This window comes from Myodes glareolus, chromosome 6 (assembly GCF_982192425.1).
Source record: "Myodes glareolus chromosome 6, mMyoGla1.1, whole genome shotgun sequence".
Lineage (NCBI taxonomy): Eukaryota > Metazoa > Chordata > Mammalia > Rodentia > Cricetidae > Myodes > Myodes glareolus.
The window spans coordinates 23,146,305-23,171,881 of record NC_142031.1 but is presented as its reverse complement, the minus strand read 5'-3'; the positions used below and the strand labels follow the sequence as shown (position 1 = coordinate 23,171,881).

The window sequence follows — 25,577 nt, the reverse complement described above, 5'->3', positions numbered from 1 at the left end:
GCTTGAAAAATTGTTGTAATATTAAAGTCAGGCAGGGTGGGGGCTGGTCACAGGAGGTGGCCACTATCCCAGTTCTGGGCCAGGCTCTTGGAAGCCTCCCCTTGAGCTACTTGGTGGCTGAATAGAAGCCTCTGCCCCTCATTCCAGGTGTGCAGTGCAGGCTCCCAAGTGGCCAGTCATTGTACTTAGTTTTGCAGGCTTGTCACCTTTTTAGGTTGCCTCCAACCCTAGGTTGATTCAGAGAATATTTGGGTTTTAAGAAGAAACTGAACTTGTTTTTCACACCAAAAAGTGGTGGGTCAACAAGCCTAGGCTAAGAAAATGAAGTTGCAGGCAGAGGGTGGGAGTTACACCCTGTAGACCTCAGTCTTCCTGACCCTGAGCCAGCCCTGGTTGGGCAGCTGGCCATGTCTGAAAAGGCCTTATCTTTGAGGGAGGAGCCGCAGCCAAGCTGAAGTGTGAGACTCTCTGAGGCCGCAGGCACTGTGACCAGGGTTCAAAGAATAATGCCTTGGCTCTTGTTGCTAGAGGAGGTCAGAGTTTGAGAAACGGGCGCAAGCTTAGGTCCAGCCCTGTGTTTGGATGCAGTCCTGATTGCTCTCCAGTTTCCAGAAGCGCCCCCCCCCCCCCCCCAGAAAGGAGCTATGGTATGACCCAGACTTACTTAGCCAGACAAGCCTGCTCTCCCTTGGGAGAGAAACACACTGTCCTCCCATCCCAGGTTGCAAGTGACCTGGGGATGATGCCGGTGACCTGCGACAGGACCCGGCAGTGGGAAATGCGGGCTGGCAGGGCTGGCAGTCGCCCGCTGGTCCTGTCGCCCTCCCCGTCAGTCGGCGCTGCACAGTGATTAATGGCTCGGCGAGGCGCGCGTGCGGCCGTCAGCGCGATGGATGTGGCTGTCAGGCCGAGCGTCCGCGCTGACCCTCGGCCCCGGCCCCCGCGATCAATGGGCGGCGCGCGGCGGGCGAAGGCTGGGCCGGTGCGATAAGATGGGCCGATGCGTGCCCGCCGATTGCCCGCTCCGTCACCTGCCGTCACCGGCGCCGTCACGCAGCCCGCGTGCGGGTCGGCGCCGTCAGCACGCGTGATTAATGGGGACACGGGCGGGAGGTGCGGCCCAGAGCCTTGCAAAGGCTTGTGGACCCTGAGTGGCGCGGCCCGAAGCGCCCCCGTGCGGCCGCGCATGCAGCCTCTGGATAGAGGAAGCCTGTGGGAGAACCAGTTGCCAGAAGAGCATGGAATTCAGATTTTTCAGTATCTGAAAGGAAACACACTTCTATCTGTCTGTCTGTCTATCTATCACCTATTTGTCTATCATTCATCCATCTATCTGTCTAAGGCAGGGTCTCACTATGAAGGCTTGGCTGACCTGGAACTCTCATGGAGACCAGGTAGCCTTGAACTGGGATAAAAGTACGCCGCATTCTGATACGGTTTTGAGTGGATAATTTTGTGATAATTCTGAATTGGTGCAGAATTTCGAATGTATCAAAGGAGTGTGCGATGATGCTGTGTTCTACCTCCTGTTTCCTCTGTGCAAGCCATTTCAACACTCATAGCCTATTTCCTAGTGAGCTAGAGAAGGGACAGGTTAGGGAAGGAAGGTACTCTCCATCCAGGTCCAGTCTCTTTTGCATTTCACCGTGACAGACCTCGTTCCCTCATCCCAAGTGATGTAAGAATTCCAGTCCTTGCCTAGAGGTCCAGATTTGCTTGTGTTCTCTTTTAAAGTTTCATACAGTAAAATCCCAAAGCCATGAGTGGGCCATTGTGAGCTCTGACAAAGAAAACCTACCTAACCCCTATAAAGGAGGTTATTCACTAGAAAATTCCATGAGCACCCTCCCCCCTTCCCCCATCCATATGAAGGCAAACCAGCATTGGGCTGTTGCTAAAATCTCTTCCCTTGGGGAGAATAAAGGATGTTTTCCCACTTCCTCCTAAGGTCTCACTGACAAACTAAATTCCACCAAAGATCATGAATTTATTGGTCTTACAGAGCAAAGGGTGGAGGGTCATATGCAGGGGTGTAGGTGACCTTAAAGCAGCCACACTGAAAATGTGCACCCAGCAGGGATGGTAACTCCTCCCATGATGGGAAAGACAGAGTCCCCTTCCCTCTTTCCCACTTACGTCCTCTAGTGCCTCTCAGAGCTCCCGAGGCCACATTGATATAATTAGGACAAGATTACATACAACTTGTTGGGAGGGGTGGTTGAGTACTCAGGTGAGGGTCCCCTGGGCTTCCCTGGCCCCTTGGAAAAGGAAAGGTCACAGTCAACAAGCCTATCTGTGATGATCTTTAAACAGCAGGTCCAGCCAAACTCCTGAAGATGGAGGCAGCTTTCCTTGGAGGAGTCTTGGACACCTGTGTGGTGGTTTTAAAGAAAATGCCCCCAAAGAGAGTGACACTAATGGGAAGTGTGGCCTTGTTGGAGTGGGTGCAGTCATGTTGAAGGAAGTGTGTCACTGCAGGGGCAGGCTTTGCGGTCTCAATATATGCTCAAGCCACACTCAGTGAGCCAGACCACTTCCTGTTGCCTGCCTATCAAGATGTAGAATCTTCTAGCACCATGTCTATCTACACACTGCCACACTCCCTACCATAATAAGTGACTAAACCTCTGAAACTGTAAGCCACCGCTTAAGAGTTGCCGTGGTCATGGTGTCTCTTTGCAGCAAATAAAAACCCTAAGACAAGCTGTTTCTCGCCCATATGAGTACTGTGGTTGCGTTCGCCCTTTGTGAGTTGACTCCTTTCATTCAGAACAGTATATGGCTATCACACCATCTATTTATCATGTGACTTCTCATGGTTGTTTGGGCTCTCCCATTTCCCATGTCTTAGTTAAGGTGTTTCTTGCTGTGAAGAGATACTATGACCACAGCAACTCTTATTAAAAAAAAAAATTAATTATGGTAGTGGCGTACAGTTTCAGAGTGTCCATTATTATCATGATGGGGAACATGGAGGCATGTAGGCAGACAGTGCGGGAGCTGAGAGCTCTTGATCAGAAGACAGCAGGAAGTCCACTGACAGTTACACTGGGAGAAGCTTGAACAAGAGACCTCCAGCCCGCCCCCACAGTGACACACTTCCTCCAACAAGGTCCTATGTCTTAATAGTGCCACTCCCTTTGAGGGCCATTTTCTTTCAAACCACCACACCCATGCATATAAGAATTGGGAGAGGTCATGTACATTTAGTTCTGAAGGTATTGCCAGACACCCCCACCCCCGTACTGTGTGTGTGTGTGTGTGTGTGTGTGTGGTGTGTGTGTGCGAAGAATGGATACAGGGTTTCCCTGTGTAGCGCAGCCCAGACTGACCTGGAAACCATCTGCCTCTATTTCTGACGCAATGGGATTAAAGGCATGTGTCACCACACTGGGCGGCTCCTTTCCTACTCTAACCATGAGCAGTAATGGACACTATTCTTGCTTTTTGTTTTTCCTCCACAGTGTATCTTGGACATTTTCTGATCTAGTATACAGACTGTCCTCCTGGTTCCTTTATGGAAGACAAAGCTGGTGTCACTACCCCCACTCCTCCCCACTGTGGAGATGTAGCCAAGGCTGGCCTCAAACTCATGATCCCCTCAGCCTTGTGAACACTGGGATTGCAGGTGTGCCATCAGGCCTGGCTTCCAGTTCCTCTGATAGCTTGTGTGTGGGTGTTTTTAAGTCTTACTGAGGTGGGCTTTGAAGGATGGACAGGAAGGAGGCTGTAAGGCAGGCTGGGAAGTAGGTTCCAGGTTCTGTAGACACTGCAGAAATGTTCTTGCTGGGATGTGAGCTCACAGGGTGCAACCAGCTTCCATTCCATTTACTCCACAGGGCTACTGGCTGGTACAATGCAATACCAGATAAGCTGATCTCAGGTTTCAGCCACAATGATGCAGGTGCTGCCAGCAATGGCGCTCCTGCAGCAGGTGAGACCAGAGCCTGCTGAATGCTGAAGTCTAGGCTGGGTTTTTGTTATCACTAGGAAGCATTCTCTTCCCAGAGCCTGGCCTGAGCCACCCCATACAACAGAGATGAGGCTCCTTGGTCTTCCCTAGGCTCCCCTGAGGCTGTCCTCCAATCCAGCTGGGATGGGCGGGCTAGGCTGCAGGGCAGCAGTAGGAAGAACAGAGTATAGTAACAGGGCTACAGGGAGCACAAGGAACCCTGGTTCATTATTTCTCGTTGCAGCAAAAGGATTTACTCTTGCTCAGTCCACTATGGTAGGGACATTGAGGCAGTTGGTCACACTGCATCCACAGTCAGATAACTGCCCCTGCTCAGCCAGCTTTCTCTGGTCAGTCCATTATCTAGCCAATGAAATGGTGATGACCTCATTTAGGGTGGGCCTTCCTACCTCAACCTAATGAAGAAAATCCCTCACTGGTATGCGTAAGTGAACCTCATCTAACTAATCTTTTGTGTAAGAGTTCCTTTCCCAGGTGATGCTAGGGACTGTCCAATCAGTAGACTTGAACCCTGTCATCCCAACTAGGTATCTGCAGAGGTGCCTGGAGGACACCAGCAGCCAAGCAGTAGGAAGGGAGCCTCGAACAGAAGCCAAGTCTGGCATGTTAGGCCAAACTGCTGCTGTAACCGGGGTTCTGCTCCCGGAGACAGGCTGCTTCTGGCACATGTAGTCTCAAGTCCCCAGGCAGCAAGAGCATCAGTTCCTCCCTAGAGTGGGAGGTTTTGTAGAAGCCAACATTTACCTGTTGCCTGAACCTCACCACCTCCAGCCATATTCCTGGCTTAGGCTTCAGCTGTGCTTGGCAGGCAGGTGAGTGCAGGGCAGAGCTGGCTGCCCACCTGCATCTGAGCAGTCTTAAGCAGTGATGCTGAGCCAGGCTTCTGCAGTCCGGCTCATACCTGTCCACCAAGCAATCCTCGGGGAGCAGAGAAGTGTTCCAAAGCTGTGAGCAGCATGTGCAGGGAGCCCACTGAGTATAGCATGCCTTCCCCCCCCCCCCCCCCCCCCGCCGCCCAGTCCTGCTTAAGAACTGCCCTGTCACCTGCATGGATACGTAAACCAGAAGCTTCTGGCAGATCAGTTCCCAGGTTTACTACCCAAGTCATCTGTCCCCATCAGGCTCTGGCCAGCACCAAGCCTCCCTATAAGCAGCTGTGCTCTGGGCCTGGTCAATTAGAGCTATAGGTGCTCACCAACTTGTGCCACCTACCTGGCTTGGACAGCTCACTCCAATACCCTTTGGGACCCAGGTGTACACTGTTGTCCTGGAAGCCACAGCCTCACCCCTGCTGGTGCACAAGGATTCCACTGCCCCAGCCCCATGCTTCCCAGGAGTGGGAGGGAGCACAAGAAGAGGAGATGGCAGGCAGTACTTAGCAGAGCAGCTCCCGAAAGGTATAAGTCCACTGGTAACCCTGGTTCATTGCCAACACTCCCAAACAAGTCCTCTGCTCTCAGTGGCAGTTAGTTAGCAAGGATGACGAGGCAGCTTGTAAAAAGTCGGTTTTATTTGTCGCTTTTTCACTGTATCTCAGTTAAGCCATTTTGGTGTCCACAGTGACAGTCCTCTTGGAAGCCAGGTCATCCCCACTCACCCACAAATGGTGACCATCAACCACAGGCTACTAGGCCCAGCTGATGGCTACAGCAGATGAGGCTGTGGGCTCCCCAGCACAGCCCAGAGTTGGGGACTCTGCACCTGCCTGCCAGAAGCTGTGGAGTCCCTAGTGTAGGTGGGAGGCTCTGCTGCTCTGTGGCAGAGGAGGGGCAGTGGGAAGACCCTGTGGACTGGGAGGGCACCGGGCTCCTCTGCTCAGGACTGGGTCTAGACAAGGCCACGTGTGATATGGTGAGTCCTGGGCTGTGGGCAAAGGATCTGGCCCTGCTGCTGACCTGTGTAGGGGCAAGTAATTAACTGTCCCTTGACTGCCATTTTTTGGCAAGCACAGCAGCAAGGGTCCCTAGGAACCCTGGGTCAGGCATTTGCTACTTCCAGAGGTGAGAAGGACCCAGGTGTAGCTGGCAGGCTGTGACCACATGACTGCACATCCCCCAGCACTCCTGCCTCGTTGTGGGAACAACTTGGACCTTCTTGTGTCTTAAGGTAAGCTGACAATCTCTATTTACTCTGATCTCAAACTGCAGCCTTGCACACTTGCTGCTAGGCAGTGTCTGTCTTGAGAGTGGACTCTTACAGGCCTGAACTCCTAACTCCCACATCCATGTTGCCTGTCACCCCAGATACCTTAACTCCAGACAGGATTCTGAGCAACTTCCCTAAGAGGTCCAAACCCTGGTGTGTTTTCCTACAGGTCCTGAGCCAGTCTACATTTGGTCCTAACAAATCCTAAAAAAGATTCTAAAAACTGGAACAGGAAATTTTCAGTAGGAAGACAGAAGTGGCCACCATAGGAGCTCCCTTTCTAGTGGGAACCAAGGAGGGCAAGCATGAAGCCCTTTGTATGTGCCCAGCTATCTAGTATGGCTAGGCTCCAGGAAGAGCCTGGAGTCCCCGCCTTGCGGGCAATGGTAGGCAGGCAGATCTTGCTGTTGTTCACCCGTCTGCATGCTCAGCTGCACCACCCAGAGCACATGCAGGGTACTAGGCTGGCCAGCTTCCGGGGCACTGATTCCTCCAGTAGCAGCTCTGTCCTATGAAATCTGCTTTACAGATTGATGGCATCGTACAGAGTCCTAAGCCAGATGTCCTCACCCGAGAGTTAATCTCGTGAAGTACCCCACAAGCAGGTCCCCAGAAAACACATCTGTTTGCAGCCGTTTTCTGCGGCCCAGATGAGATGGAGACATCTCCTAGTTTGTGCTTCCTTCAACCAGGGCCACAGACTGCCTGGGGGCAGTTGGGACCCTTGCAGCTGCCAGGCACTGAGAAGTGCAAAGGTTTAAATAAAAATTACATCGAATACTTGGAAACAATCGGTTACCACATCCTCTGGTCATTAGCTAACAATTCACTTCTACTGTTTTTCTTTTTGCCAATGCCAGAAAAAAAAAAAAAGCAAAATTTCAAATTGGAAATTTCCTAGCACTTTACACAGTGGAATGAAAAGATATGAAATTAAAAAAAATTAATAAAAAAATTTAAAAGTCCCTATGCCACGGTAGCATGCTCCAGTGGTAAGAGCACCCTTTCCAGGCAGTTCTGGAGCCCTCACCCTGGTCCATGGGCACACAAGGCTCAGAAGAGAAGGGCTCCCATGCTGCCCACCTCGCTCTGCTCCTTGACGAAGATCTCAAAGTACTGGTAGATGATGGTGACTGCCAGCAGGATTCCGGTTCCAGACCCAATAGCACCCAGGAAGTCAGCCAGGACCGAGAGGGCCCCAATGCACAGCCCACCAAAGGCTGCGGCTGTGGGAATGTACCTGCAGACAGACAGACAGCTCTGTGTTGCCTACTGAGCCAGAAAGCCGAACACGCCCATTAAGCTGGCCACATGGTCCCTGGGAATGTGACTAGCACAAATGCAAACATGGATGATGCCACACTGGATTTTACATAGTGAAAGACCATAAGACACTTCATCTCCATTCTTCTGCTACTCAGAAGCTGAAAACTCCACAGATGTGCCCAGGTGGGTGAGGCACAAGTATCAGGAATCTCTGCTGGGGTTGCTGTGCTTCTCACAGGCAGTCTGAGTCAGGGCCTTAGGAGTTAGGGACTGCAGTGAAAAGCTGCTTTCTGTGAAGCAACCGGGTGCTCTGCATGAGCGCAGAAGAGCCAACCACGGCAACAGACTGTGACAGCCTGGCTGGAAAGTACCAGGCACTTTCTGCCTTCTGAGAGGCAGTTTCAGAATCATGATGAGGAGGTCTTCACAGGGTCTCCTGCTGCTCCGGGAGCTCCAGTCTCTCCTCTCCTTCTCTCTCCATAAGGTGATTGCTACATTCCTCCATCACCGTGGCTGAGTCTGACAGTCTCTGGCCTCTGATTTGGTCTTTATCTGAACACTAACCACTCCTTTCAGGACAGCTCTTGCTTAATCTGTGCCAGGCCCCACCCACTCTGAGGATGCTTTCAGCTTGCTCTAGGTACATTCAGGCCTAAGTCAGGTCAGTCACACACATACCACACCCCCTCTCCCCCCGGGTGTGTGCTTCCTTTTCCATTCTTGCACTATCTTTGCTGGACAGGGTTGTATAGGGCTATTCTGGTACCTCTGGTGTTCAGGGTTAGTGACCACACTTACCGGTTGAGCTCATGAACCATGGAAGTCTCTCTGTGGCCCCTCATCACCATTTGCTGCTCCTTCAGCTGCTTTGCAACCTACATGGCCCAAATACAAGCACATGAGCCAGATGCCGGGGAGGGGTGCTTCACAGTGGAATTAACCTATTACAAATGTCCCCCTGCCTCTCCCAGTCCTAACAGTCTTCATGGAGGATTTTTAACCTGTAGCAATGCACTCACTCACACAGAGGTCTACCTTTCTAGTCTGGCCTCAGGTTCAATACTCAGAGCCAACTCTGTCAATCTCCATCTGTTGCCCTCAGAGCTTCCATACAGAACCACCAAAGGGGATGGTCCCTCTGCAGGATGGAGCACTTAGATCACAAACCACTACTTATAAAGTGGTAACAAGTGGAACTCTCTGGATGTCAACAGCTGTCTCATTAGGACACCTGTCTCTATTAGGAATGTTAACTTAGACTTACGTCTTTGGCAGAAGAACCAGAAACTTCAATCCATGTTTTAGAAAAGAATGCACAGGATCCCAGCATGAATACAATATACACGACAGCATGGACAGGGTCCTCCAGCACTGAGCCAAATGATTCCGGAGGAGACAGGTAGTAACACAGGCCACCAACTGGATAAGCACGAGCTGGGCCCCCAGATGACGTGTCCTAGGAGTAAGACATAGAAGTCTGCTGTGGGCTATTTGCACACCGTATGAAGGGGTACTGCTGTGAGTGGTATAATAAAAGGCTGAATGACCAGGAGCTGGGCAGGAGTACAGGACTTCCAGGCAGAGAGAGAAAGGAGGAGGAATTTAGGCACTTGACGTGGGAAGACATGGAAGAAGCAGGAGGAGTAGTATATGACAGAACATAGTTTAATAAAAATGGGGAAGTTATAAGAGCTAATTAAAAACAAGCCTAGGGCTGGAGAGATGGCTCAGTGGTTAAGGGCACTGCCTGCTCTTCCAAAGGTCCTGAGTTCAATTCCCAGCAACCACATGGTGGCTCACAACCATCTGTAATGAGGTCTGGAGCCCTCTTCTGACCTGCAGGCATACTCGCAGACAGAATTTGTAACATAATAAATAAATATTAAAAAAAAAAAATAAAAAAAAATAAAATAAAAACAAGCCTAAGCTAAGACCAAGCTTTCATAATTAGTAAGTTTCCATGTCATTATTTGTGAGCTGGTGGCCCAAAGGAAAGTCTAACTACAGAAGTTCTCTGGATGCTGTTTCAAACATGCCACAGCACGGAGCCAAGGCGTGGTGTCATAAGCACGCCTACAGGCAAACTCACTCAACTGTATTTGTATGAGGCAATAAAGAAACTTCACCTTTGAGTGAAATACTTAGTCCCGAGTTAAGATATCCTGCCACAAAACACCACAGCTAGCTGCACTAGTACAAACAATCCTTAACTCACCCAGTGACACTCACCGACCAAGTGCCCAACAGGCTAACCAGCAGGTTGCCACTGAAGCGGGCTGACAGCATCTGGGAGATGACATACAAGTTGGACACCAGAGCGGACTGCAGAATGATGGGGATGTTGGAGGTGTAGAAGAGCTTGATGGGATAGGTGTTGTACTGGCCTCGGTAACGTGCAGACTTGATTGGAAGGTCCACTCGGAAGCCCTGCAGGGCAAACACAACAACACACCCTTTTACTGTTCTATTCTGCCTAGAGTCCCCAGTGTGGCTAAGAAGGTCAGGCCACAAGAGAGGTGGGCCTGGGTGTCAGTTCTACCACCGGGCTACCAGTTGTGATGGTGTCCAAGGACACATGCCCTTTTCTTCCTATACAAAAAGGCTGACATAAAAACCACCAGCTCCAGATCCTGTTAGGGTTCTCAGGCAGTGATCATCCATGATGTGATCATCCACAAAAGCTAAGCTCTCCTAGCAATACCACCCACCCCTCGGAGACCCTGGATCCCAGAGCATCAATCTTCTTTACTGTCACAAACCCAGTGCCCAGGACACTAGTCTAGGACAAAGGACAGAAGACGCAAACTCTTACTGATTTAACTACAGTTACTCACCCTGCCCTGGAAGACTGACTTGTTACTAAGTGGGCAGTTGGCTGGTATCAGCAGGAGTCACTATTGAGTTGCCTGGCCTCAGAAAAGTATTCCTTATCACAAACAAGTGTCTTTCAAGTGTTGTCCCCTTCTTTTGATTGTATTTAAATATGTGTGTGTATGCCCGTGGTGATGCATGCATGCCAGTGTGTAAGTGGAGATCAAAGGACAGCATACAGAAGTTGGTTCTTGCCATGTGGGTCCTGGGAACTGAACTCAGGTCACTAAACTTGGCAACAATTACCTGTATATACCGAGTCATCTCACCAGCCTTGTTTGTTTTAAAATAGGATTGTACTACATACACCACAATGCCCTAGAACTCTTGGTCTTCTGTACCACCAACCTAAATGAGCCATCACATCTAGCTAACTGCTGCAACTTCTTTAGTGAATATCAAAATACTGCAAAGAATGCTGGGCATGGTGGCATAACCCTTTGATCCCAACACCTGGGAGGCAGGGAAAGATGATCTATGTGGGCTTAAGAATAGCTGATCTACATAGTAGGGCTTGACAGACCCCATCTCAAAAACAAACCCCTAAATACAAAAATCCCATTAAGTATGAGGATCAGTACAATTAAAAGACAGCTAGCAATTCAGGTGTCCTACTCAGAAACATCATAAACCTGAGAACATGAAGCAGAAGGATAATGTAGGTGCTGAGCTGGACTCTGTACAAGGCAGACCTACTTAGCTGACTTTGAACATACCTGGAAATAGATGACAACAGCAAAGACAAAGATGGTGGCAATCAGGTTCATGAGGTTAGGGAGATTTTGGCGATAGAACGCTTCTCGAAGGGCTCGGACCTTGTCTGTGCGGGTGGCCAACAGGTGGAACAGAGCAATGATGGCACCTTCGAATTCCATCCCTGCAGGCAGAATGGTACACAAAGGTGGTGGAGGATGAAGAGCAGCTCACCTTGCCTCTCAGTTTCTGAATCACCAAGACTGAGTGGAAAGTGAAGGAGTTCAGAGAAGCGAACTACAGCACTGGGCTGTTTTCTTTGAGATGTGCTGGTTGCTCTCAGTTCTCAGGTTACCAGACATGTGGAAGGACAGCCACCAATTTAAACATATTCATGACACATGTTGCCTGGAAAAGGCCAAGTCCTGATCTATAATCTGGGCAGCAAGATCATTTATCCCAGTCTCTGAAGAGGGCTGCCCACAGAGAATGAGAGTTGGGAAAGCTTGGGCTCGCAGTTTCAAACACCAATAATCCTACTAGGAGGAACACCATGGATGTATAGCCTGAGATCAGTCTTCACCCTTCCACAAGTTATGCCCAATAGCAGGCCTGCCAACAGATGGGTTCCTGAAAGATGAAAGGAGCAGGAAGAGGGTCCTAAATATCTATAGGGCAAGGGGAGACTAGAGGAAGCCCAATGTTGTTGAACAGTCTTTGTATACTGTAAATATGTATTACTCTCAAGGATTAATAAAGAGCTGGCTGGCCAATGGACAGGCAAGAAAAAGTTAGGTGAGAGAACCAGACTTAAGAATGATGGGAAGAAGGCAGGCAGAGTCACAAAGAGCTGTGAGCCAGATGCGAAAGATACAACATGGAAAGTTCATAGATGAGGTAAATGAGCTTCGGGGCAGCACATATATTAATAGAAATGGGTTACTTTAAGCTGGCTGGAGACAAGTCTAAGATATGGGCCAAGCATTTGTAACTACTAATAAGATTCTGAGTAGTTACTTGGAATTGGCTGGTGGGACAGGAAAGTCTACCTACACCCTCCTACCTTTCAGCTGTGGTCTATCTCCTATTTAGTATTCAGGGATATGGGAGCTGCAGTCAGGACAAGCCTCTTATCTAACAGAGAAGGTGGTCCAGGCAGGCCAGGGGAAGAAGGACGTGCTTGTATTTATCCCCAGCGGCCTTTCTAAGCTCCCCACCAAGCGCTCTGCTTTTGTCCTGTCCCAGCTTGCAAACAACCTCAGCTCAGGATTCCAGCACTGTTGGTTGCTTCTCTCACGTCTTTCAAGACTGCTCAACTAAGTTGCCTGGATCAACTCTGTAATACTTTCCCTGTAGCTCTTCCTTATTTTTGTCATGGTGACCCATAGCAGAGCCAACAATGCCAGGATTAGGTCCCAGTAATTTTTACAATTACTGTCGTATCTGGCAAATTTCTGGGAACTAGTGCATCTCCGCACACTCAGCACCACCTCTGTGGCACACCATGCAGCTATCCACACTAATCCCCGGTCCTAGACTTTTGCACCGCTCAAGGAAGCAGCAGTGGTGAGCTAGCCAAGATGTTGTAGCCCTTCTGGCTACACCTGTGCCCTCTGTATACTTCTGGTCCTTGTACCTTACTGATGCTATCACCCTTGGTTCCCTGGTATAACTCATCTCACACTGGCAGCCAGGAAATCAAATCACCCTTCCCGATTACATTTCCGCCAGGCCTGGCCATGGAGACACCTCCAGTGACTTCTCGGTTTTCCACCTCAGCCCCATCTCCCACATCTTCTTCCCTAACAACCAATCCATGCTGCCACATCCTGTCTGCTCACGGCTGCCATGCACTTCTTCAGCAGTGTTCTGCTAGACTCCATTCAGCTCCAGAATGCAATACCCCTCTCCGCTGCTTCCTGAGCCGGGACTGACCATCCCACCCTGCTCCCTTCTCTGCTATCATTTCTACTGCAGGAATCCCTGACCATGTGGTCTAAGTAGTGGACTCCAAATGCACCTTCACCTGACGCCTCTCCATATCCTAGTCTGACAAGTCCTGTCTTTCCTTGTCCCAGTCTCTCCCAATGTGCCTTTGACTTCATTAGAGGACAGCTTTTGTTCATTAGATGTACAGGGTTATATGGTCTCTGGAGGCAGAAACTGCCTCTGCATTCAATTTTATGAAAACATGCACAAATATTTTTCATAAGACTTCTAAATAAATAACACATTTAGGGACAAAAGTCTCTTTCCTAGTATGTCTTATTCTAAGCCTTCCCTTGTTTTCACATATTCTGATTAGAAACATTCCCGTTTCCAGGGCACTCTTTCTGCCCTGGAATGGCAGAAATGGATTTGCCATAGCATACTAATATTTGTTCTGTACCTACTACGAGCCAGGCATCATGTGGTCCCTTGTTTCCTTTCTCTATGGTGCCAAACCTCTACATCCCCAGCTTTTCATTTTGTGAGAGCATGACCTTGTTACATAGTGTAGGCTCACCTCAAATCCTCAGATTCTCAAATTCTCCTGCCTCAGCATCTGGAGTGTTGGAATTACATATGTGTCATGACCCCTTCACTGCATGATGGCCCAGATCAGCTATAGGGGAATGTGCTCACACCACCTACAGCCAGGATCTGAGTCCAAGGGCAAGTGTGATCAAATGCTTTTATTTAATAGTTCTAGTTGTTTTTTTGTTTGTTTCCAAAATGATCCACAGGAATCGTCCAAAATACATAAAGGTGAGAATGTATACAATTTCATTGTCAACAAAGTGAACATGACTTGATGTCTACCCAAGACAGAGGTTAAAACACAAAGCATTTACTATATAAAGCAGTTCTTACTGAGCTGAGAAGTGAGGCCAGACCTCACTCCTATCTAGTATGCCAACCACAGTGAGGCAAATGAAAATCTATGCTGGGTATTGCCATGAGCACAACCTCACCTATATTTTAAAACATAGTGGATGCACAGAAAAGCCAGGAGCTTGTGCCTACCACAGACAGAACCTCTGCTAAACTACAGCATGAGCTCCTGGGGTTCTTACCTCGGCCAGTGTTGACGGTGGTGGGACTGAAAGCCTTCCACACAATGGTCTCACAGATATTGGTAGCAATGAAGAGGGAGATGCCAGAACCCAAGCCATATCCTTTCTGCAGGAGTTCATCCAAAAGTAGGACAATTAAGCCAGCAACAAAGAGCTGTGAAAGAAAAAAAAAGATTAAAGAACTCAAATAGATGTTACTGCTCCCGATGGACATGACTCTCTTCTTCCTCAGTAATTGGGTTCTTGAATGTAAGAACAGAAAGCTGAGTTAGTGAGAGTCCTCAGTCTTCCTCTGGTGGATTAAGAAGGGCAAACCCACAACCCCCAGCATCTTTGAGGCACAGATGAGATTTGGTATTTCAGATAGTGGGGAGGGGGAAGCATAACAATTACCTGAATGGTGATCAGCAGGCAGATTCCAGCACCCATCTCCGAAGGGTCCCCATACATGCCCGTCATCACGTACACAATGGACTGACCGATAGTAATGATCATGCCAAACACTAGAAACAAGAGAACTGTGTTCTCAAAGAGGGCAGTACACAACATAAGAAATGGCTAAAGAACACTTGAATGCCCACCACTGGGAAGAAAAGGCACAGTGCCGACACTGCCGCAAGGGAGCTGGAGGAGGAATCTCAACAGTCACACTGTCCATTTGTGAGCTCTCAACAAAAGCACAGCAGCTTCCCAGTCTCACCTCCTGCTTAGCGATGGAGGAAGAGCTGAAGCATGGCAAAAGTGGTCTTAGGAAAGGCAGCCGAATCCCAGGCACAATCAGAGATGAAATGCAGTGCCAGCACCCCTGAAGCACTGGGTGCACTGCAGGTAGCTGGGATCCGGAAACCTCCTATGCTGAGCCACAAGGAGGCGGGTTCTAAGCTTACAACTCAGATCCACATCCAGAGCACAGAAGACCTTGGGATAAAACCAATCCTGCTGCACTAAGTTTAAATTCCTGCCCCACCTCCTTTGCAGACTGTTTCTTAGATTTCATTATATTTTGTTCCTAGGCATAGTGTAATTATTTTTCCAAGAGTGAGGATTTAAATTTCAGTTTAAATTTTCAAGAGTCTGCCTCGTATAGTCCCTATTTAAAATTTAAAAAAAAAAAAACTGTTCAGGGAGTGGTAGCTAAGATGTCTATGCTGATACTTACTTGCCATGCAAGCCTGATGACCTGAGCTCCACCTTCAGAATCTACATAAAGGAGAAAAGACAGAACCAACCCCACAAAGCTATCCTGACTCCTTTCTACACAGACCATGTCACACGCATGCACACAAACACAATAAAAAATAAATAAAATCAAACCAACCAAACTAAACAAACAGGGTCAACAAAACAGCTCAGTAGCTAAGGCACTTGTTGCCAAGTTGGATGATTTGAGTATGATGCCTGGAACTGGCACATTCAAAGGAGAATCACGCTTGCCAAGTTGTTCTCTGTCCTACAAACACACAAACACACACACACACACACACACACACACACACACACACACAGTGGCACATGAATAAAAACTGTAAAAACTTAAAACAAAAAAACCTGCTCAGTAACCCTGCATTATTTAAAAGATTTTCCCCCCTCAGTATCAGTAATCAAACCCAGGGATTTGGGCATGCTACAAGCGCTCCACCACTGAGCTACAAACCCAGCCCCAAAACTCCTAAATTCTTAAGGCAGAAAAAAGTTTAAAAACTTTAAAAACTTTTCCTGAATAACCTACTCCAGTTCAGAAGTAGGATACTGATGCAGGTGGCTAGCCATAATTACCAGTAACACCCATCACTTGTATGGCAAACACCAGATGGAAAACTAAGCCTGCAGGACGACCGCCTCACTTTCTTCACTTCACAACAGAGGTGTGCCCTCTCCCCACTAAAGCCCCCTTCACACACACAAGAAAAACACCTGACAAATAATGAAGCAGCAGGTACAACAGCCCCTCATATGTTCAATGAGCTCTGATGTATGAGTGGAAACTGCACAGTAAAGGGATGAGGTCCTGCCCTGCCTCTCCCTAGTGCAGATCATGGGGTGCATGCAGAGAGGCAGTAAGGAGAGCAGAGAACAGAGCACCTTGGCTTTAATCCCAGAAGCTTCACAGCAAATTCTCATCCTCAACCATGGAAATTAGAACATTATGTATGATCTTTCTTACACTTTTGGGCTCCATTGAAGAGAGCTCGGTCTTTTGGGGTGTCCCCAACTTCAATTATCTTGGCACCAGCTAAGAGCTGCATGATAAGGCCGGAGGTGACAATAGGAGAGATGCCCAGCTCCATCAAGGTACCTTGAGGGAAGAAGGCAAGACACAGCCAACATTAGCACAGGAAAACAAACATTGCTAAATACAGTGACCAACACTGGGGGCACTCTGATACAAGGTCAAAAGCATTCAACTAACAGAACCACCTCCAAATACCAATTAGAGTACAGCTTAATTCAGTCTACCCTGCCGGAAAGCATCTTCCTCTGTGCACGAAGTCATGCTATCCAAACAGACTGCTGCACTTCAATTCAGCACCAGACTGACCCTGGCCTCACGGAGATAAGAGAGGTTGGTCTCCTCATCAGTAAGGAAGGATAAGATTCAAATCGTTCCCAGAGTCTGGAAAGGGGCTGCTACAACTGTATCTGGCTGTGAATAAACTCCCCACTTCCATTATGCTAAAACCAGTTGGACTTCTGATTTCCAATTTAATGTGGAATATATTTTTTAAATGAGTTAATCAAATGCAGTATCAACACATGTATTCAAAATCTTCACTGTGCACAGAGGTATTTTGTCAGGGCTTACAAACTATTTTTATAAACACATTGTAATATATAGATATGAAAAAGATTCAGCTGAGGAACAAATTATGCCTTCTAGAGAATGTTATCACCTTAGGTATTTTAAAAGTATTCTAGTTTTTCCATGTTTCAAACAACGTTTTACAATGCAGTCTTATCTTGTCATTACAGGTTCTGTATTGCATTCAGACCCAACAGGATGCATTCATCAGCAAATGCTGCATGACTTTTCCACGCCAACATCCTCTATTTTCCAAGCTATGCACCTTCATGAACTTTCTGAGCTCCATCTAAAGCCCAAGCCTGTAAGTAAAGTAGGCTCTTCCTATCCAGTGTGCAGGGAAGGCAGAGTGAGCAGGTCCTACCTCTGTTGGAGGCTAGAATCACTCGCATCCAGTAGAAAGGGTCAGCTGAGTCTGAAGACATGATGCCAAACAGGGGAATCTGGAAACGGGCAAGAACAGGTATCACACAGGTGTTCTCAGCCCAGTCACCCCTACCAACACCAGCGCAGAGCTTACCTGGCAGCATACTAAGAAAATGAAGAGGGTAATAGCTGTCCACAACACTTTCTCCTTAAACTGAATCTAGAAAGGAAAGAATGAAAGCAAGTTATTCCATAGGTAAATGAGTGCAGATGGATCCAAATAAGATCTCATGCCCCATTTATCAGAGGCGGGTCAAATGTGTACCAAACATACCACAGCATTAAGTAGTATAGATCATATGCTTTCTCTGTCCAGGATGTGATGATTTAAGATGGATAAACATTGCAGCCAAAGTGACTTGTGAAACAGACAAGCTTTCTGGCATAGCAGCCACTTTCCTACAGTACACTTAACAATCTCCTGACTCTGACTCAACTCATTTAAAACACTTGGGACTAACAGGCGCTGGTGGCGCAAGCCTTTAATCCTAGCACTCGGTAGGCAGAGGTAGGCAAATCTCCGTGAGTTCAAGACTAGAATGGTCTACAGAGCGAGTTCCAGGACAGGCTCCACAGCTGCTGGGAACCCTGTCTTAAAAACAAACAAACTAACTAACTAAGGAAAAGGAAACCTGGGACTGTGAATCAAGAGTAAATCCTGTAATTAACACAGGGCGGGAGGGGGGGCAAGGGACACATGACAGGAAGAGCTGATATGAAACCTGCTCACTAAAACACAGCAGCATCAGTTTAGGCTCATCCCGTCCTGGGTATGTAAGTGTGATGGTTAACCTTGACTGTCAACTTCATGGGATTCAGAACCATTATGGAAACAAACATCTGGATACGAGTATGGAAGAGTTCTGGACTGAGTTATATCAAGTAGGAAGTCCACCTTAAATGTGGGTGGCACCAATCCATAGGCTGAGAAAGTGAGCTGAGCACCAGCCTTCATCTTCCTCTACTTCCCGACAGGGGACATAATGTGACCAGTGTGCCTTAAGTTTCTGTTGACATGCCTTCCTTGTCATGATGAGCTGTACCCTTGGATAGAAAGCCCAAACACAATCCTCCATTACACTGCTGTGGTCAGGAATGTTGTCACAACAATCAGAAAGGTAAGAAATCAACTAAGTTAAACAGTCAATGCAAATCATTTTACTATCTAGCCTGGTTAGAAACCTCTAGGTTCCTCCTGTTCAAGAAACCACTGTCACTAGACAGAGAGCTCTCTTCAGGGTCTTAATCAAGAATGCCTGACCCCACTACCAGACTCTGTAAACAGAGACCGCTCGTATCGTTTCCCGGCTGCCCAGACCCGAATAATCACACAGAAACTATATTAATTACAACACTGGCCAATAGCTCAAGTGTATTTCTAGCTAGCTCTTTTTATCTTAAATTAACCCATTTCTACTAATCTGTGTATCGCCACAAGACTATGGCTTACTGGTAAAGTTCTGGGCACCTTTCTCCTTCGGCAACTACAATGACATCTCCTTGACTTCACCTCCCTCTATATATATATCTCTGTTCAGATTTCCCACCTGTTTTTACTCTGCTAAGCCATTGGCCAAAACAGCTTTATTAACTAGTCAATAAAAACAACACATATACAGAAGGACATCCCACATCAAGACTGGCTTTAGACAGGTTTAACAGACAGCTAAAGACTAGCTGGGCAGAGGTGGTGCACGGCTTTTAATTCTAGCACTTGGGAGGCAGAAGCAGACTCGGTGAGTCCAAAGCCAGCCTGGTCTACAAGAGCTAGTTCCAGGACAGGCACCAAATCCACCAAAAAACCCTGCATAGAAAAAACAACCCCCCCCGCAAAAAAAAACCAAATAAACAACAATAAAAATCAGACAGCTAAAGACTAATGATATTAAGTGAGTGAAATGCCAAGAGTAGCCCCAACAAGCACTGACTCCATGAGCTGGCTGTCTGGTCCTCTGCATGCAGTCATTCCAGAAAGACACAGCAATGCATCCAAACATGGGTGGGGTGAATTCAAAGCTCAAACCCTGCAGAGGCAGCTGGGAGGCTCACATTCCTCCTCAGTCTCCCAAGAACATCTGCCTTTCTATCTGCCATCCTACCACACCAAGAATTCGGTGTCTAACGAGGGAAAAAACAACACCACTTCACAGGCACCAGAAAGACAAGCTCGTAATGAATGTGCACATCCACTGGCTATTGTGGTGACGGACACCAGACACAGGCCTCATGTCCATCACTAGCCACTTCCATAGCCCATGCAATGAGTCTGTTAGGAAAAAAGGAGACATATTTTTCAAGACTATTTTAAATGAGTAAGCCTTCTCTCCTGAGCATTTAAGAGTAAATCGTCAAAAGCTTTCCACCTAAGTCTCGAATCTTCTGCCTCTGAAATAGCCCCCAAACCCATCTCATATAGTGCCATGATTGGCCCTCTATTGCAAGGCCCCCAAGTCACACTCAAGCCCTTACTGTCAAGGTCATTTCTAATCTGCCCAGCCATTTATTCCTCTTCCCTGCGCTTCTTTTAGCCTTCCATTTAAATCAATAAGAAGTGCATCTAACAACCTACCATATAAGCACAGAAACGCTTTGTCTTCACTGGGAAGTAAATCATACATTCCTTTTGCCAAAAATCCTTTCCACACCCTCAAGGCAACTTCTAGTCCTCTATCAGACTTAATCCCTACCTGGGCCACAGTTCTACCTATCCATAATAATTCCCATTTCCCTTGTTCTGTCAGGCCAAGGTCACAGGATTACGGAAGAAAAAAGGTAAAGGGTGGGACTTGGGTCTTCTTGGCCCTAGAGCCAGATTCTTTGCACTGAGGTAGAGCAGGAGAAGCTTAGCACATCAACCTGTCAAAGACAGCTAGGGTACTACAAGGCATTTGTATGAAACTACCTTCAGTAAAAAAATTATTATAAGTAGATACTAAGTATCCAAGTGAATACCAACTAGAGATGCCATATGTGAATGTTTGCCACAGTCTGAATGAACAGGGACTCAAAGTGGCTTTACCCTTTTCTGTAACCCACAGGCCTGGACGTTCCTTCATTTGGGCAATCTCACATTAGGAACATTTATTCCTGGGCTGAAGTTGCCAGCCATGGAGATTCTGATTAAGGTTCACATGGTGCTGCATTTCTCCCTTCCTTCACTCTGATGCACCTGCTGTCAATGGCCGTGGACTTCATCTACTGCGTTTACCCTCAATGCAGCATACATAAAAAAATAAAAACACGTCCAAATCGATTACATGACTGGGTTTTTCCTTTGGAAACTGGATACTAAAATCACTTCCTAGACGGAAGAAACACCCCATGAGTTGCTCTGCTAGAGGCGAAGGGAGGGTAACTCAATCTGGGTCTTGATTGAGACCCAGTCAATATCTGAGGTCTTATTCAATCACTGCTCAGACCCAGTTTTGTACCAGGCAAATCCGAGTTTTTTTACCATCTACTCAAGATGCTCCAAATGAAACAAGATGGTTTCGTGAGAATTCCCACACAATCAGGTCACCTTTCGACAGCTCCCCTGAGTATCCCAGTACATACAGCTACATTCCAGAGGGGCAGTTTCCATTCCGTGTGCTGAGGCCATCTTTAATTGAACTGTAAACTTCCAGCGCCCAGTTTCTCAAGGCTTCTTTGACCACCACCTGGGGAACTTACCTTTCTCTCTGGCTTCTGAATTTCCGGTAGGATGACACAGAATGGCTTGATAACTTCCAGAAATTTGACTGTGATGGAAGAAACAGAAAGAGAAATAGTTAAGAGAGTAATCTGTGGGCACCTGGGGGAGCCCGGCACGAGTGGGAGCCGGGAGTGGGGGCGCGGAGACTTAGAGGGTTCGGTCTGGGACCGCGGGGACGAGGGGTATCGGGGAAGGCCGCGTTCCGCCGGGATCGGGCAGCACGGCCGGCGGGCGCCCGAGTAAGGAAAGGAGACGCATCCCGGCAGCGCAGGGTGGCCCCAAGGGACTCACTCGCCATGGCGGCGGCTGATTCGACTCCACGCCCTGCTTCGGCTGCGCTCCACTTCGAGTGAGGCGACTCAACTAGCTCCGAAGCGCGTTCCCCCAGCCGAGAGACACGTCAGTGATAGCCCGGCGGCGAGCGGCGCGGCGAGGCGGGGCCGGGGATGGGCCACCGGCCGCTTCCGCTTCCTGCCACGCGCGCCTGCCGCGCAGCCAGCTCCAAGACCACAACTCCCGGCGTGCAGTGGGAGCGGAGGGGTTGTCGGGAATATGGCTGTCGGACACACCGGAACTGGGCGTGTGCAGCTGCGCAGACCAGTTCGGAAGTCGGACACATTCTGGCCTGTAGTTTATGGACCCTTCACCTTGTGACCCGGCGGAGCGGGCGATTCGGATTTCCGAATCTGTGGCCCTCAGTGCCAATGGTGGCATGCCGGGAACCTGTAGGCCTTGGCTGTTGTGCGGTACGCGATACAGAACAGCTGTGTGTGGAATCTCGCACAGCATGCCACCTGTCCTGGGTGTCGTGGACTGCCTCTGAGGATGCTTAAGCTCCTGCGTTTGAGGACGGTCGGAGGAGGCCGTGTCTGGCGGCTCGGTGTGGGTCTCGGCACTCTTCCGGGAAGGCCACTTCCCCCGGTTCTGTGGAACTGGAGAGATAGGAGAGATGAAGAAACCCAGCCAAGCCTGACTGCTCCAGATCTTCAGGATAAGGATCCTGTTGGGCTGGAGCAAAGGCTGTGTGGAGGGGACGGGGTGAGGCGGGACACTGGAATTTGGAGGGGGTCTCTGATTTCAGTGCTGTTTGCTAAGTCAAAGAAAGACTTTTTGCTATGCACCTTAAGCGCTGGGAATTAGGCTCCATACAGCCAAGTCCTGACTGAAACGTTTGCGGTGGCCATGTCTTGAGAAACACTCTTGACAGCTGGGCCCATGTCATTGAAGGGACATTTGGATTTAATTTGACATTGAGTTGCATGCAGTTTCACAAATACTGGTGGGTTTAGGGAACTCACTAACTCAATACACTGTGTTAGCCCCATGTGAAGTTTTTGTTTTGATTTTTTAAAAAATAGGTCTCTCTATATAGCCCTGGACTATTCTCAAGTTCACTATGTAGACTAGGCTGGCTTCAAACTCACAGAGATCCACTTGCCTCTGTCTTCTCAGTGCTGGGACTAGACATGTGCTAACACAACCAACCACAAATGTGAGGTTTTTTTTTTAAAGAGTTGTGCAGTGTTTTTGTATTTACACATTTTAAAGATTTTTAAATACTTGAAGCGTGCCTAGAAGAGACAAAATCTGAAGTTTTGATTAAATAGTCCTTTGAGATTTAGTTTTGTGTGTGTGTATTTGCTAAGTGTGATGCAGGTGCCCTTGGAGGCTAGAAGAGGGTACCGTCTAATGAAGGTATGTAGGCTCAGGTCCCCTAGAAGAGCAGCAGAGGATCTTAACTGATGAGCCATCTCTCCAGCCCCTTGATATTGTATTTTAAAATATGGTAAGCATGAATCTTGAATCTTGTTATCTTCGGAAATGGTAATGGAATCCAGACCACAACTTGGTCTAATACTGTAATAAGTCAGCACAAAGTAAAATTGGTATTTTGCAAATTTTCCAGAAATTCTGGAATAAAAATGTAGCTTGATCCCCCCCCCCCAAGCCAAGAACTTGAGCTTCCTGTGTTCATGACAGCACAGCGGGTGCAAAAGTTTGCTAGAAAGCGAAAGCAGAACTGTAACTCTCACTGGCAAACTGTGTGAGGCCTATGCTCAGTGCTCACAGAACAAATAACACCCAAAACCAAATCATGATACCAAAAAGATTATAGTGCCATACACATACGTTTTTTCAAAATATTGCTAAAATTTGTGGTTTGAGTGAAAATTTTATTCATCAATGAGAAAATCTAAGAGAACATAGCTTTCATATATTAAATATTTCAAGCCTAAAGACCTGGAGTCTGGCCGGGTGACTTAGGCCTGCAGTCCCAGAACTGAGGGGAAAGGATGAGCATTTGAGGACAGCTCAGGCTTCGAGACATCTTGCCTCAAAACAAAACAAAACCTATAAGACGGAGTTCCCAAAGTGTCAGCATAAGGGTAAGAAAGGCCAGGGCTAATGACATGTCCCCGGGATAAAGTGCTTTCCCTGCAGGCCTAATGGCCTGAGTTCAATCCCTGGAAACCACACAAATGTAGAAGGAAAGAATCAACTCCATAAAGTTGTCTTTGGAGCTCTACATGCACACACCCAGACCCCCAACACCTGCCCCCGCCAGTACTTTGTTTTTAAAGGCACAATTTAATATCACATTTAGAAAAAAAGAGTAAGAATAAAAAATGTTCAGAAGGTATTATCATTTTTAGCACCATTATAAAAGTGAGTCGAGCATTTTCATGAAAACATTTTGACACACCGGTGTGGTGTGGACCCAGTTTTTAATTCACATAGACAGAGGATAGTTTGAAGCAAGTGGGAGATAGTATAGATAGGGAAAAAGTAGGTATACTGCTTGAAAAAATATCAGTCCTAAGTGAAAACCTTGGACTTCCCAATAGAGGGCATGAAAATGTATAATGGCAAAAGCAGGAAATGGTATTGAACCTTTCTATTTCCGTTTCTTTATTGTAGAAGTGGAAGGAGGTGTGGCATGGGATGAAACCAGGTCTGAGCACACTAGACAAATGCTCTACCCCTGAGCTATATGTCTCTCCAACCCTGAACTTTTATTTATTTTTGTTTATTTTTGAGATTATTACGTTTCTGCCTTCCCTTTCCTCCCTACAAACCTTCCCTTATATCTTGTTCTCTTTCAAATTCATGGCCTCTTTTCTCAGTAATTATTACATGTATATATATTCCCAACTGTACCTGCGCAGTATGTATACTGTTACTTGTATGTGTGTTTCCAGGGATGACTGTTTGGTGTTGGATAATCACTTTGGGGGGGCTAATCCCTGAGGAAGACAATTTTTCGCTGCTCTCAGAATTCCGTGGTTCCTTTGTGTAGGTTCGTGGTCTCTTGATCTTCCCCCTGCCCCCACCATGCACTTTGCCCATGTTTAGGCGGTCATGTTACTGAGACTTTAGTGAGTCTCTGGACTTCGTGAGTTCTGAAATTCGGCTCCGAGTTTGTGTAGATTGAGAGGAAACAGAAGGGCAGCTAGGGTGCTCATGTTGGCACTGGTAAAGCGCACAGAGTGATGCGTCTTGATAACTTTGTACGTGTGTGCATAGGGCGCTTCAGGGCCTCTGGGCTTCCCTGTGCAGCCCATGAGGAAGAAGACACCCCCAGGTCACTGCTGCCCTGATATCTGTAAAGCACTGCGGATTACCTCTCTGCAGCTTTGTAAACTGCAACATTCCTCATGGAATCCTTTCACTCAGCCTTCCCTGTATGGTTTGTCTTCTCCATGTAAGATAACTCCTTCCTTTTCCTTGCTCTGTAGTCAACCATTGCTCACTCTGATGTTGATAACACATTTCCAGATTGGGCTGTTTTTAAAAACTCTACTGTGACTATTTTCATATATATCTTTGGGCAGCCATGCTTGTATTTCTCTTGAGTTTTGTTTGGGAACAGAATTTCAGAGTCTGGATGTGTAGTTGTTATTCCATGCATTCAGATAAATCTATGGTATTAGGTTGGAGGAGGTAGGGAGAATGTGAGGAGAGTCATCAAGGCCCTGGAAGCCACCCTTCAGCGTTCAGACATGTAGTTCTTCACAGATTGCTGCCCCAGCCTTGCTTCCAGCTCTGTTCTCCGAGCTGCTCCATTGTTCTGCCACTGGGCCTTCTCTCTACTTTGCTCCTCCCTTCCCAGACTTGCCTTGGAGCATGCATGCCCCACTGAGCTCCTGAAGCTCAGCATAGTTGTTACCACCTACAACTAGCCTCCCTCACATCCCTAAGTTGGGTCTAGTTTCCTTTTGCCATCTGCTTCTGTGATGTAACCTGAGAAAACTCATAGAGCACATTTACTTTGTTAAAATGACCTCATCGTGGGCTGGAGAGATGGTTCAGTGGTTAAGATCACTTACTGCTTTTATAGAGGACCCAATTAGGTTCCCAGCACCCATATCAGGCAGCTCACAACTGCTTGTAATTCCAGCTCCGTGGGATCTGATGCTCTCTTCTAGCCTCTGTGGGTGTGTGCACAGCAAATAATTGAAAACAAAAGTGCGAAGTCAGATGTGGTGGCGCATGCCTTTAATCCCAGCACTCAGGAGACAGAGGCAGGGAAATCCCTTAGTTTAAGGTCAGCCTGATCTACATTGTGAGGTCCAGGCCTCCCATGTGAACTTGTCTGCCGGCTCTGGAGATGGTAGTGAGATCTCCAGGCCCTTATGTCCTGATCAGATAATT

General features: G+C 47.7%; 1 protein-coding gene across 1 annotated transcript; it reads right to left on the bottom strand.

The window, feature by feature from the left end:
• Window positions 1-5,461: 5,461 nt before the first annotated feature.
• Sec61a1 (SEC61 translocon subunit alpha 1) lies at window positions 5,462-21,373 on the bottom strand. The gene is made up of 12 exons (XM_085690599.2): window positions 21,216-21,373; window positions 20,903-20,970; window positions 17,325-17,390; window positions 17,169-17,247; window positions 16,169-16,300; window positions 14,398-14,507; window positions 14,005-14,158; window positions 10,972-11,132; window positions 9,614-9,811; window positions 8,649-8,840; window positions 8,183-8,259; window positions 5,462-7,358 (listed from the first exon to the last, which is right to left on the bottom strand). The coding sequence occupies exons 1-12, from the start codon at window positions 21,220-21,222 to the stop codon at window positions 7,172-7,174; spliced, it is 1,431 nt and encodes a 476-aa protein (XP_085546725.1). The 5' UTR covers window positions 21,223-21,373; the 3' UTR covers window positions 5,462-7,171.
• Between the last annotated feature and the right edge of the window lie 4,204 nt (window positions 21,374-25,577).

Excerpts from the sequence above, each read along its gene's own strand:
- Sec61a1 (XM_085690599.2), bottom strand. Across the intron at positions 14,508-16,168 it reads CTTCAATGGAGCCCAAAAGT|TGTTTGGCATGATCATTACT; the intron begins GTAAGAAAGATC and ends TCTTGTTTCTAG. Across the intron at positions 7,359-8,182 it reads ATGGTTCATGAGCTCAACCG|GTACATTCCCACAGCCGCAG; the intron begins GTAAGTGTGGTC and ends GTCTGTCTGCAG.